The sequence below is a fragment of the Microtus ochrogaster genome, linkage group LG2 (genome assembly GCF_000317375.1).
Source record: "Microtus ochrogaster isolate Prairie Vole_2 linkage group LG2, MicOch1.0, whole genome shotgun sequence".
In the NCBI taxonomy this organism is placed as follows: Eukaryota; Metazoa; Chordata; class Mammalia; order Rodentia; family Cricetidae; genus Microtus; species Microtus ochrogaster.
In genome coordinates this window covers 45,137,015-45,149,385 of record NC_022028.1, presented here as the reverse complement: position 1 = coordinate 45,149,385, position 12,371 = coordinate 45,137,015, and the positions used below count along the sequence as shown (strand labels likewise).

The following is a 12,371-nucleotide window of genomic DNA, read 5'->3' as shown; positions in this document are numbered from 1 at the left end:
GCACCCCTGGCCCCCAGAGAGAGACCCCCGCCTGGCGTCGCTCCCGCAGGTCGCCCGCCTGGGCTCCGCACCCGCAGCTGCTCAGGGCTTGCAGTGGCCCCACACCATCCTCGGCGCCCCCTGCCCAATCTCGTCAGGCGGCGGTCAGCCCATCTAAAGGTTACTGGGCCGCCGTGCCTCCCTCCCAGGCACCTGTCTGGGCCGTGGCCACCCCTGCCCACCTCGCAGACAACCCCACCCTCGCGGCTCTCCAACCCGGCGGGGCATCCCTGTCTCTGCACCCCTAGCCCTATAGATCTCGGGTCCCCCAGCACAAAGGCCACAAGCTCGGTTCCGGGTGGGGGTGGGGTGAGCCCCAGCCGCGCCCCCAGCCCAGGGTTCACCGTGCGCGCCGGGGCCGCTGGTGCGCTCACTCACTCACCTCCCGGGCGCGGCTTCGTGCGTCGGTCGAGCTGCACCCGGCGGGGCGGGGCCGCGAGAGTGGGGCTGTGGCGCCCTGGTTCTGCACGACGCGGGTGCCGGCGCCCGCGCGAGGACGTGACCGGTCCGCGGGTGGCACACACGCTCCACCGCCCTGGCTCCCTCCTCCGCCCTCCCGCGCCGCCCGCAAGCGGGTCCACCCGCTCCGCACCGCGCCGCCGCCGGCAGGGGGCGGAGTCGCGAGCGCAGCCCGTTGCCAGGCCAACCGCAGGCGGGGTCTGCCGCTCGTCTGCCCCGCACCACGCGCTGTCGCCAGACCACTAGCTCCAGCTAATTTTCCATTGGTTAATAGTGACCGACGGACGTACAAATAGTCCAATAACGACAGACGGGGCGGGGCCGCGGCTGTGTGCGCGCCGCCGTACCGCACGCGCTGCTGGCTCCGGAGAGTGTAGCACTGCACTGCGCTTAGCCTCGCCGAAGCCACTTCTAGCATCTTGGGAAACCCACCCAGAGAGCATCGTTGCCCTGGTTCCTTGAACCCTGGTTGCTCTTCCTTAGTCTCTACCTCAATGGTGTTCGAACTCAGCCCCGGCAACCTACTCTCCCACCCGTCTCTTTGCGAAGTGTTGTCGGTCCTGGCTTCCTTGGATCGTCTCAACAATCCTTTAGGGAGCTTGAAAACGCTGATGGGCTGGCTAAGCTGGCGAGATTCGCGGAACATGTCATTTGTCATCTCTTCTGCTCTCCTTTGCCACACTAGGGACACTTTTAGGAGACCCTCCCACCCCACCAGAGAGAAACCCAAGGGAACCAGATTAGTGAAGTCCCTGCCCGCTTTGGAGACTCCCCTAGAGACCTCGGACCCTTGACAATGCACCTAAGTGCAGCAGGCTGTGAGATTCCGCTAATAGGAGAAGCTCATGTGTGTGGGTCTTGGCTGGGGGCACCTCATTCCAGTATAAGAAAGGCTCAGACCGGGGGGGGGGCACCAGATTAGTGCCCCTCTGTCTTTTCCATCCTTGTCACCCTGAACATACTATGTGTCTTAGAGCCCAGGGTGAGGTGGGGAGCCATGGCCACATGTTGATACCCGCCAGTCGGATTCTTTGGAATGAAGACACCATCCCACCGTCTCCCTGGGAATGGTTCTTCTGCTATTAAATTTTCCTGCATATCCGGGGGTGCGGGTGGGGCAGTCCACCTGTGAAAAGTGCTGCCTAAAGTTTTAGGGAATGAACAGGTTACTGGTTATGGGCACTGCTGAGGCTAACCTAGACATACTACAATGCCTGACCAATGAGGACTAAAGAAATGAAGCTGATGGATGAAGAACATGTCTACCACGTCATCAGGCTGCGGGGCCAGCCTTCTGTCACTGGGACCTGGCTGAGAGTCAGTTACCTAATCTATCAAAGAGGGTACCATACACTCCTCAGAGGGTTAACGTGTGTAGGAAAGAAAGGACCAGGGCTCGGCAGAGGCAGTTCGCACAACAGGTTCAGGGGTCAGACTTCAGCCCGTTGCACAGGGTAAAACCAATGCAATAATTAATCACTCCCTACAGCATTCTAGGCAGGGGAGCAGAGGCTAGCCCCTGAAGTGCCTACCAGGGCTGATTGCTGCCTTCTGGACCTGGTTCTGGCAACTACCTCCAAGTGAGAGACTTTGGTCTCCCCTTGTCTTTTCCTGGTGGCCCGGTGTGCTCACCTGGTCTTTTACCGGTGGTCTCCATGTGGTGCATACTTCTAGAATATAGCTCTGCACCCTTTTAGAAAACCCTGGAGGGGGGGGTAGAAAGGCAGCATGTCCATTCATCCTTCTAGTATTGCAGTTGTAGCCATCCAGTGGAGACTTTGGGGGCACAGGGCAGGGAGAGCAACCCAACAGTGGACTGGCTTTATAAAGATGCTTGGGCTGGAGCGAGGGCAAGAGCAGGGATGGCGAGGCATGAGAGGGAAGTGGGTTCCCTGGTGGGCACGAAGGGATGTGAGGTCTGTGGAGAACCTCGGAAAGGCCAGCTTGTCCACACGAGCGCCTACCAGACATGCAAGGATACTAGGGGGAGTCACAGCTAGCTAGAGGTGTGATTGAGGACCAACAGAGAAATTTAAGACTGGCTTTTCCCACCCAAGAAAGTGAGAAGTAAGTATCGTATTATCTGAGCTAGGCGTGGACTCACAGACAGGGCGAGCTGTGTTGCAGTGAATAATCAGATAATGAAAATATGGAGTAGTCCAGCTAGAGAAAATAAGAACAAGCTGAGAAGTCAGTCTCCAAGGCCTACTGCAGGACAGAGTCTGTTGCTTCTGTGGAATCACAGGGACACCTGTTCCCTAATGACTTGCTTGCCCCCGCCCCCAGCTGGCTCTCCACCAGCCTTCCCGATACCCTGGTGTGGGCTGGGGTATCCTGCACCTCTCTGGTTTTCCAGCCACCCAGGGCCTGGCCTTTAGAGATGGCACCGCTTCTGGCAGGCTCCTTTCTTGCTTTGCCTTTCTTTGCCTCCAAGACTCACTGATTCTCCTGCGGTGGCAGCCGGGTGGGTTTCTGCGGTATGTTTCCCTGTTTCTCAGGTTTTCCATCCTCCTCTTTAACATTGTGGATGACACCTAGGTCAGTCAGAGCTAGCCAGGCCTGCCACTCATCTTTTAGCCGAAGAGAAGCAATGTAAATGAACAGAAAAGACACACCCGGCACAGAGTTTGTTTTTGATTGCCTCCCTTGGTCTCAAAATGAATCTTGGTCCTGGGGTTTAGTTAGTATTCCTAGGAATGCTATCTGGAGACAGATGCCTGGGGAACAAAATCTGAGCTCCTGAGGGTCCTGACTTTGCCCTCGGCTGGCAAGTCTGGATCTCAGTTCCTTACCAAGGGGGGGGGTAGCTAGACAGAGGCAAGGAGAGTGCCTCTAATATTATAACTTTTCTGACTTCACCTCCCGTTATCCTTCCCCTAGCCTGTGTCTGTCTCAATTCAGGGAGCAGGGACACCAGTCTCCCCTCCCCAACACCCCGGGTTTCCAGAGAAGCTTAGACACAGATCTAAGTCAGGGTAGAATCAAGTCCCTGTTAGAGAATGCACAGCTTCTACTGGCGTTGAACACTGGGGTCCGTTTCAGTGCTGAAGAAACCAGGCTCAGAGATTAGGTAATAGGTTCAAGTTACACAGCTGGGAAAAGACACATCTAGGCATCAAATCTAGGCTATGGAAGTCTGGATGGGAAATAAAGCACAAACAAAAAAGATACCTCCCCCCCCCCCAGTTCACAGTTCACTTGAAGCAGAAAGAGGAAATTGGCTTCCCTGAGCTGTCCTGAGATCTTCCAGCACGAATGGGCAGAGCTAGTTGTTACACTCGGGCACCCCAGGGAGAAGCGGGCTAAGAGCACCAGGGAACCTGAGGAGCAGAGAGAGCTGCTGAGATCCCTGCCCCACCTCTCCGCCCCATCGCCACAGTCACCTGCCATCTGACATCCTCGGGGGACCTGGGAAGGAAAGCTGGGGTGATGCCCACAAAGAGGAAGTTCCCTGGTGCTAATTGGCACTGAGAGACCTTCAGGCTAATTAACCTGTTCATTTGCCTCTCTAGAGTAAATTAGAGGGTTTAACCGCGGAGACCAAAAGAGAGATGTTTGCTGGTGGCCACCTCCTCAGGGGCAACGGGAGGCTTTGTAGTGGGCACAGTGGGCTGCTGAAGAGGCTTGGCAGTGTGACTGACTGCCAGGCGGTAGTCACAGGTGGCCCTTGTGTGGCAGGGAAGAGAGCTCCCTTTTGTTCCCTTCTCATTGCTGTGAATTGGGAAGGCTGCTCTGACAGCCCAGGGCTCTCCGGGTGCTGTCTGTGCCTGGTTCTGGATTCTCCAGAAGGAGAGGGGTAGGTCCCTCTTATTGGGGTGCCCTCCCACTGTGCCGCTAGCATCTGTGCCCCATGGTTTCGTTATAAGATGCCCCATCCCCACGGGTTCATGCACTGAGCATTCAGTTCCCAGCTAGTGACACTGTTTTAGGGAGATTTTGGAACCTTTTGGGGGTGAAGCCTAGCTGGAAGAATTGGGTCAGTGGGGGCATGCCTTAAAATTTATAGCCCGCCACCCCCATTTCTGTCCGGTGTGTGCTTTCTGTTCTGCAGACACACGAGTTGGTAAGGGGTCCAATCTTTGTGCTTCCACCACTACGGAGCCATATGTGACTGTGCCTTCCCTGCCACGAATGACCGTCCCCTCTGGGTTCATGTCACTTGTGTGTTCAGTCAGAACAATGAGAATAGAAACCAGCACAGTCCTGCCCAAGGGATTCCAAAAACCCCTTGGCCAGAGTCCTGCCATTTTCAGATGGGGGACACAGATCTTTGGGGGACAGGAGATACTGTTTTACACCCTGAATTTTCTATCTTAGGCTCTGTTTCAGGCTCCAGCAGCTTTGGCATGGTGTGGGTGGGAAAGGAAGCCCAGTGTTTCCCCACCACTCTGGAGGGAATTTGGTTGGTTTCCCTTTACCTATGACAAAATAACTTGAGAAAATTGATGTGGGAATGTCCTTCTGTATATGTGTTGCTCTTATTGGTTGATGAATAAAGATGTTTCAGCCAATGGCTTAGCAGAGTAAAGCCAGGCAGGAAATCGGAACAGAGAGAGAGGGAGAGAGTAGGTGGAGTCAAGGAGAAGCTAAGTGGCCACTGAAGGAGAAAGATCCCGGAACATTACCGGTAAGCACAGCCTTGTGCCAATACATAGATGAATAGAAATGGGTTACTTTAAGATGTAAGAGCTAGCTAGGAATATGCCTGAGCCCTTGTAATTAATATAGTTTCTGTGTGATTATTCGGGTCTGGGCAGCCAGAAAACGAAAACGCAGTCTCCAGTTACAGAAAATCACTGTAAAGGAGGGAAGATTTGCTTTGGCTCATGGTTTCCTAGGTTTCAGTCTATGTCCACATGGCTTCATGGCAGAGCGTCTTAAAATACCTGGGGCAGAGCAGCACTGCCAACCTTATGGGTAGGTTGGGGCCAGGTGAGACAGAGAAAAGGGGGAAGGGTGGGGAGAGAAAAAGGTAGAGGGAAGGAGGGGAAGGGGTGGTGGTTGGGAGCAAGGCATAGTTTTCAAAGGCTCAACCCTAGTGACCTACTTCTAATAGATCCCACTTCCTATTAGCTCATTCAGACCATTGATGAGGCTAGTTACCGAAGTAAATGCCATCGTGAGCCAATCACCTCTCAGCCGAGGCACTTAATGGGGACCAAGTCTTTAACCTGTGAACCTTTAGAGATAGTTTATGTCCAAACCTATCGGGGGTCTTGAGTACCAGCCTCAGTACCCCCTCAGGGCTCAGAACTGGATGTCTATGGCAGGCGAGGATCCGAGGGTAAAACATTAACTCAAGTACATGACCTCTGCATCTTCTTTATTTTTCATGCAAGAGGAAGAAACGAAGTGAAGGGGGCACGGAGGGGAGGAAGAGTAAGAAGATGAGTCAGGGAAGGAAGGAGGGTAAGAGGAAGAAGTAGAAGTAGCGAGGAGGAGGAGGAGGAGGAGGAGGAGAAGAAGAGTAAAGGCTGATCTCCATGAGGTTTCTAGTTTTTACAGGCATAGTTGGAAAAATTTCATAGGCAAGGACAATGATAATATGCCTATCAAAATCACAAAAAGGGGCAGGTAGAACCTGACAAAGCTGTGCTCTGGAACGGTTGGCCCGGCCCAGGGAAAGGACAGCATTCAAGAGGAAGTACCTGACATCCCAAACCATTAGATAAAGTTACTAAACATCTGAATTCTGGATTCACCCTTTCTCCTCATCTAATCTCCTTGGTGATAACCAGCTTTGGGGACACCCAGAATTGTTTGGACCTGCAGTAGTGAGATTGTAGCCTCTCAGGCTTCTGTGCACGGGCAACCAAAGGCATCCATCTTTGGTCACTTCCAGGGCCTCCCGTCTCCAGGCACATGAACTCTTTCCTGCCCACTCCTCGGATCAGTCCCCTCACTTAGGCAGGCCAACTGGGGAAAGGACCCTTTAACGAATGCCCTTTCCTGTTCTGCAGGTGCCCGGGGCATCGTCAACAGTGGCCTGATCCCGTCACTAGTACAGAAGCTGCAGGTAGAGGAGGAACACATTCAGGAAATCATCTTGGACACTCTGGCACCATGCCTGCAGGAGGATGCCACTGAGGCTCTAAAAAGCCAAGCTGTGCCCTGCTTTAAGGAGAAGCTCCTTAGCGGCAACCCCCAAATCCGCAGCAAGGCTGCTCGGGCACTCATTGCAATCAGGTGAGGTCTGTTGTGTGTTGACAGAGTGGTCACTTCCTTGAGTCTTTGCTGAGGGTCAAAGTAGCAAACTACTCCTGGCCTCTCTGTAGATCAGCAGTGGGGCTTCACCTAGCCGCATCTGCCAGGGAACCCAAGTGCATCCACCCAGGCATCCTCCCTCTAACTCCCTTGTGCCCCGGGGGAAGAGGACACTGGGTCAGAAGAGTGCCTTTTCCATTAGTGTGGCCATGATGCCTGAGATTGGCCTATATCCCAGGAAACTCTCTCGCATTCCCATTCTGGACAAACCTAGCTTCACCATGAGGAAGACAAGCAGACAAACTCCAGTGATCATGAAGATAGCCAGTGGTCATTACGTATGCAAGCCTGTCAGGCACCACCTAGAAAGTCAATGGCGGCTAGACAAGTTCCAAGAAAGGAGATGTCTGCCTTTGGAGAGGAGAAAACAGAAGCACGTGTCCAGCCACTTGCTCGAGGTCACATAGCATCACAGTCTAAATCCTGGCCTGGAAACGGGGGAAGCACAGAACCTCCCCACAATTAGCCCTGTGCTTCTGGAGACCCCTTTGTCTGTGCCCATCTGCCCTCAGCTTGAGAGGGAGGGAAGGCCTTGCCATTCCTTAAGTCCCGGCTTTCCTTCTATCTGGGAGTCCTGCTAGAGGGCCAGGGTAACATCTGGTGGGCCTGCCCCAGCCCCTGGGATGCTGGTTTGGAATGCTCACTATTATGCATATTTACCCGCTGTCAGGTCTTTGGTCAGACATCCCCAGCCAATGAAGCTCTGACAACAGAACTTCATCAAAGGGCAGCTTCTGCCCCGTCCCTCTGACCTCTCCCATCAGCCTGTGTTCATTACCACCCCTTACTAATGTGTGTCTCTCACGCAGTGGGTTTGTTCTCTTTGTTGCTGTAGACGAAGGGCTAGATTATAAGCTCCCAAATGTTACGTGCTGAGGCAGATAAATTCAGCTTTTACCGCTGCATCTGGACTAGTACCTGCCTCCTGTCACTGAGTAAATGAGCCCAGGGCAGTCCTGCAGGTACACCCGGGACTCTTCGTCCTTGATAAATTGCCCCGGGGTCGATAAAGACTTCTGGCCAATAGTGTTGCAGTATCACAGAGAAGTGGCTGCGGGGATCTGTTTCCTAACAGCGTAGCCATAAAACACCTGTGTCTTTGAGGTGTCCAGAGTTCTACAAAATGGGAGTTCTGTAGGCAGAGAAGCGCCGAAACGGTGAGCAAACGGTCAAGTTGAAGGCCGTTTGTTGGGATGTTTGTGCACTGCGTGGGACATTACCAGCCTGTGAGGAGGGCTTCCTCGCCAGGAAATGCTGGCCCTCTCATGGTTGAGAGACTCTTGGGAAGCTCACCACCTTCATTTCCACAGCTTCATACAATGCTGGAACAGAGAGTAAGCCCAGAGTTACCTTGTCTAGGCCCGTGCCCGCAGTTGCTCGGCACTAAGCTACTCGCTGATGTGTGGAGCAGCAGCTTGGTGCTTCCCTGGTAAAGAAGCCAACTCAGGGCGAGGCAGATAGATAGCCTTGCTGTGGGTCACACCCTTGGGTCTTACTCTTCCACAGAAAAGTCTTCACTTACACGCCTGGCTTAGAATGAAGCTCACTCCCCCCCCCCCCTTTATCTCTTTCCCTGACAGCAAGCCACGCTCCTGGCACAAGTCCTATCTTAGCCTGCGTGCCTCACCTCCTTTCGTCTTCTCTCTGCCTTAGCATCCCTTTGGAGGGCAAGAACCAGGTGTGGGAAAACGAAGTCATTCCTATCCTGGTGGATCTGCTGTCGGACCCTGAGGACGAGGTACAGGCTAATGCGGCTGGGGCCCTGATGCATGCGACTGTGACCACTGAAGGTGAGGCAAGGGTGCCCTTTGCATTCCCGAGGCTGGGTGGGTGTGGTCAGGAGGGGAGAGTAAGGCCCCCTAGCTTGTCAGCATCCGCAGTGAGCTTTCCAAACGCTTCTTTCTCATGTCAAGGGCCAAAGTATTGACCCCTGAGACCTCCCAGGCTCCATCAAAATCCACTCTCTGGCCTATCGCCGAGGAGCTTTGGAGTCTGGCCCAAGGTTTAGACCTCTCTCATCTTCCTGGACGCAGTGGGCTCGTGTTAGAACCTATACTCCTACAGCAAGTCATTCCTCTGACCTAAAGACCTTGTCTCGGACTCAGGTCTCTTTGAACCATGAGATTGATTAATTTGGTGTCTACAGGTCCTGTAGCCCTTGACCTTACGTGTTTCTTTGAAAAATAATTTTGCTACTTTCAGTTGTGTGTGTGTGTGTGTGTGTGTGTGTGTGTGTGTAATCATATATCCTCACTTCACATTGTGGGTACCTCAGCCCAAGCTTATATGGGAGGGCTTGAAAGGCCGGGGACCCTTCATGCCTTGGCCAATGGCTAGAGACACAAAGGCCAGGACCTAGGGATATATCACCATTTCCCAGCTAGGTCTCTGAGCCCCTAGCCCATGTCAGGCCCTGAGCTGGATGATGGGGTATAGAGGTCTTGGCCTTGGGTGTTTACGGTTGTCTGAAGAGGCAGAATAATGGAAGGTGTGGAGAAGCCAACATTCAGGGGACAGGCCATAGGGCAGGTGTCCAGCATCCTCTGAGAGCTGCTGGAGGGCCCCACCACTAAGTTGCACCTCTGACCTACCATGGATGTTGTGTGCCAGGTGCAGAACAGTTGCTCAAGAAATGCCTGACATATGAACATATGATTGATTCTTTTCCTTTAACAATACCATGTGTTTTGTCTTGTGGAGGCTGAATGCAGGACAGGACGGGGTAGGGTGATAGAACTAGGCTCATTAGGGAACTGAACAGGCAGAGGAGGAAAAGGATAGCCTAGGTTAGACTCAGTGGAACAGTGCGACAAAGATGGGGGGGTGGAGAAGCAGGTGGACACAGGTGGTATTGCTCTTAAGGTACCCCAGGTAGAAGGACATGGGGAGATAGCTTCTCTTGTGCAGATGATCGGGAAACTCAGTGTCTGTGGCCTACAGGGAAATACGCGGCCCTGGACGCAGACGCCATCAAACCACTCCTGGAGCTGCTTTGTTCCACGCCCACGGTCAAGGTGTGTCTGAACGCCACCAAAGCCCTCACTATGCTGGCTGAGGCCCCCGAGGGCCGCATGTTATTACAGTCCCATGTGCCCACCTTCCGTCTCCTCCAGATGCATAGAAATGAGGCCATACAACGAGCAGCCCAAATAGCCATCAAAGTGATTGAGTGGAAGCCATGATTTCCTTATGGGCCAAACCTGATAGGCGTTTCTAGGCCTGAATAAATGACTTGAATCTTTTACGCTGGATTTCCAATGTCATTTTATGCTCCTGGAGCAATGTCACAACTCTCTGCTGCCGAAGAAGAAACACTAGACCCAAAAGGGACTGGTTCTGGGATGCGCAGGGCCATCCCATGGTGTCAAGTAGGAGGAGGTAGCCCCAATACAAATATTTTCTGCTTGGATCCAAAGTCCTTATAGAAGGCAGATATCAGAACAGAGTCCTCCAGGGATAGGGGTGAGAGGCTGGGAGTTGGATTGGGGGTTAGAGGGTATACAGTTGGACCAGGAACCAGCCAAACTTTGTATACATTTGACTGATCAGGACCTTGGGGGTACAGCTCAGCATGGCTTTGCTAAGCACTTCCACTATGCTTTTCAATATAGACAGACCAAGGTACCCCATTAATATATGCTCATCTAGTCGTGCGTGAACGGTCAGTTTGTGGATGCCCTGGCTTACAAACGAACTCGTGCGTCCAGCCTCTGTTGGAGGAGCGACAGGCACAGAGCAGGATTTCATGGCTGAGTCTGCGGTCTGCGACTGAGCTGGTTAAACTGGACCCTCGTCTTTGCCCAAGAGCCTGTTACAGCTCCTACCTCGCCAGTGAGAAGGGATTTGGAGAGGACTGCCGAGAATAAATATTATCAAAACCAGAACCCCAAGAACCCGAGTCAGCCTTTCTTCCCCCCACTGTCCTTTCAAGGAGCCTCAGGGACCCTCCTGGTTATCAAGAGAAACACAGAGACGTGTGTATCCTGGAATTAAAGGATCAACTTAAGTCGTCCGTTTTGTGCCGAAGGGGACTGGCTGCCGGACCCAAGTGGCATTTCAGGTGCCGTCCTATTTTCAAAACCAGACTGCACCAAAGGAAACTAATCTCCCTCAGGAGAGGGGAGGGGGCCCTAGGCCCTCCACAGTCTCACGTTCTGATCCTGCAGGGCAAGCTGACCCTGCTCCTGCCACGGGGTCCAGCCAAGGCCAGCAACACCCTCCCTGCTACCAGGACCCTGTGCGTTCGATCTCTATCCTGGAACCCTCTTTTGTGGACTTGGTCCCACAGGTTGGTTCAGGTGTAGACCATCCCCGCCCCCATAACCCCACCTATGTCACTGTGGGCCCTTCTCAACCATCCCTTTCTAGCTGGGTGTGACTTTCTGTTTTCTCTGCCCAAAACAGTGTCTCTAGCCCCAGTCTGTTTTAAGGGTTGGCCCTTTATGGTCTAAACAGAAAAAAGACCCTTAAATGTCTCCAGGCAACGATGAACACCAGTTCTTCAGAAAATGTTTCAAAAAATAGAAAAGGAAGGAGCATTTTTTTAACGTAATTGTTTTTAAAAAAAATTATTCTTTGGGAACTTGACATTGTGTACCCCAATCCCACCCATTTTCCGGTCCATGTCCTACCTGCACCCTTGTAGCCTCCCCATCCCCCAAAAGGAAAAGACATTTTGTTCCTCCATCTTTGCCGCCTCTCCATCATATTTTCTTTTGTTGTGGCGGCCCTGGGAACTGCGGTGTGTCACACAGGATAACCTTTCGCCCAAACAGTTTTACTTGCAAATGTTCATTGCAGCGGAGTTGTCGATTTGGTCCAAGGCCTCTCTGGCTTCTGGACCTTCTCCCGAAACTTGTGCTGTTGCCCTGAGTCATGGAGGTCCTACAGCTCTGGTTCTCAGGACCAGTTCTTTCCCACGCTCCAGCAGGTCATAGGTGGGGTAGATGTTGGGCTGGGACAACTCAAAGCCATGGACGGCAGCTGAGTTGGTCATATCTGGCCTTCACTGGGACTGCCTCCCTTCCCTCCTCCTCCAGGCGAAGTTCAGGGCCAGCTCTCCGCCTGCCCCCACCCCCCGGGAAAAGTTCAGGGCTGGCTCTCCTGCACCTGTGCCATTGGGTCCAGTTCTCCTAGGAGGGGTGCAGCTCTCCTGCTGAGGTAACCAGTGAGGGGTAGGGCCAGTTCTCCAGTGCTCAGGCCAGCTCTCCCATGGCCCCTGGTGGTAACAAGGGCTGCGGACGTGGACACAGATCCTAGATGCAGCAGGACCATCGACCCAGAAGTGGTCCTCAGCAACAGTCGAAGTCCAGACATCACCATGGCCTCGGGTGGCAGCCCAGACCCTCAGATCAGTATGGCCCCTGGCAGCAGCATGGCTTTTAGACATCAACATGGCCTCAGGTGGGGACCTAGACCGTGGACATCCATCTGGCCTTGGGTGGTAACACGGGCCCTGGACATCATCATAGACTCTGGCCACAGAACCAGACATGGTCCTCAACAGCAGCACAGGCCAGAACTTCACATGGCCGCAGGCACCCACGTCAGCCTGTTCCTTATCGTGCTTCCATCTTCTGCTCCACATCTCTGCCCAGCGCAGGAATCAC

At 53.5% G+C, this 12,371-nt stretch overlaps 2 protein-coding genes across 4 annotated transcripts in view; one reads left to right on the top strand and one right to left on the bottom strand.

The window, feature by feature from the left end:
- The window catches only part of Gnaz (G protein subunit alpha z), a 50,425-nt gene extending 49,786 nt beyond the window's left edge, over positions 1-639 (bottom strand). Inside the window, exon 1 of the mRNA XM_005360180.2 lies at positions 422-639. The gene's annotated coding sequence lies outside the window, so the exon portion shown is untranslated. The remainder of the gene's footprint in view (positions 1-421) is intronic.
- Positions 1-12,371, top strand: part of Rsph14 (radial spoke head 14 homolog) — a 111,243-nt gene that overhangs the window by 65,322 nt on the left and 33,550 nt on the right. For 2 of the 3 annotated variants that reach the window (XM_013351225.2, XM_005360181.3), the window contains exons 5-7: positions 6,459-6,684; positions 8,416-8,552; positions 9,703-10,006. In XM_013351225.2, coding sequence (XP_013206679.1) covers positions 6,459-6,684; positions 8,416-8,552; positions 9,703-9,944 — 605 coding nt within the window. In that variant the 3' untranslated portion in view covers positions 9,945-10,006. Of the gene's footprint in view, positions 1-6,458; positions 6,685-8,415; positions 8,553-9,702; positions 10,007-12,371 lie in introns of those variants that run through there. The other variant, XM_026785387.1, reaches the window with a different exon arrangement.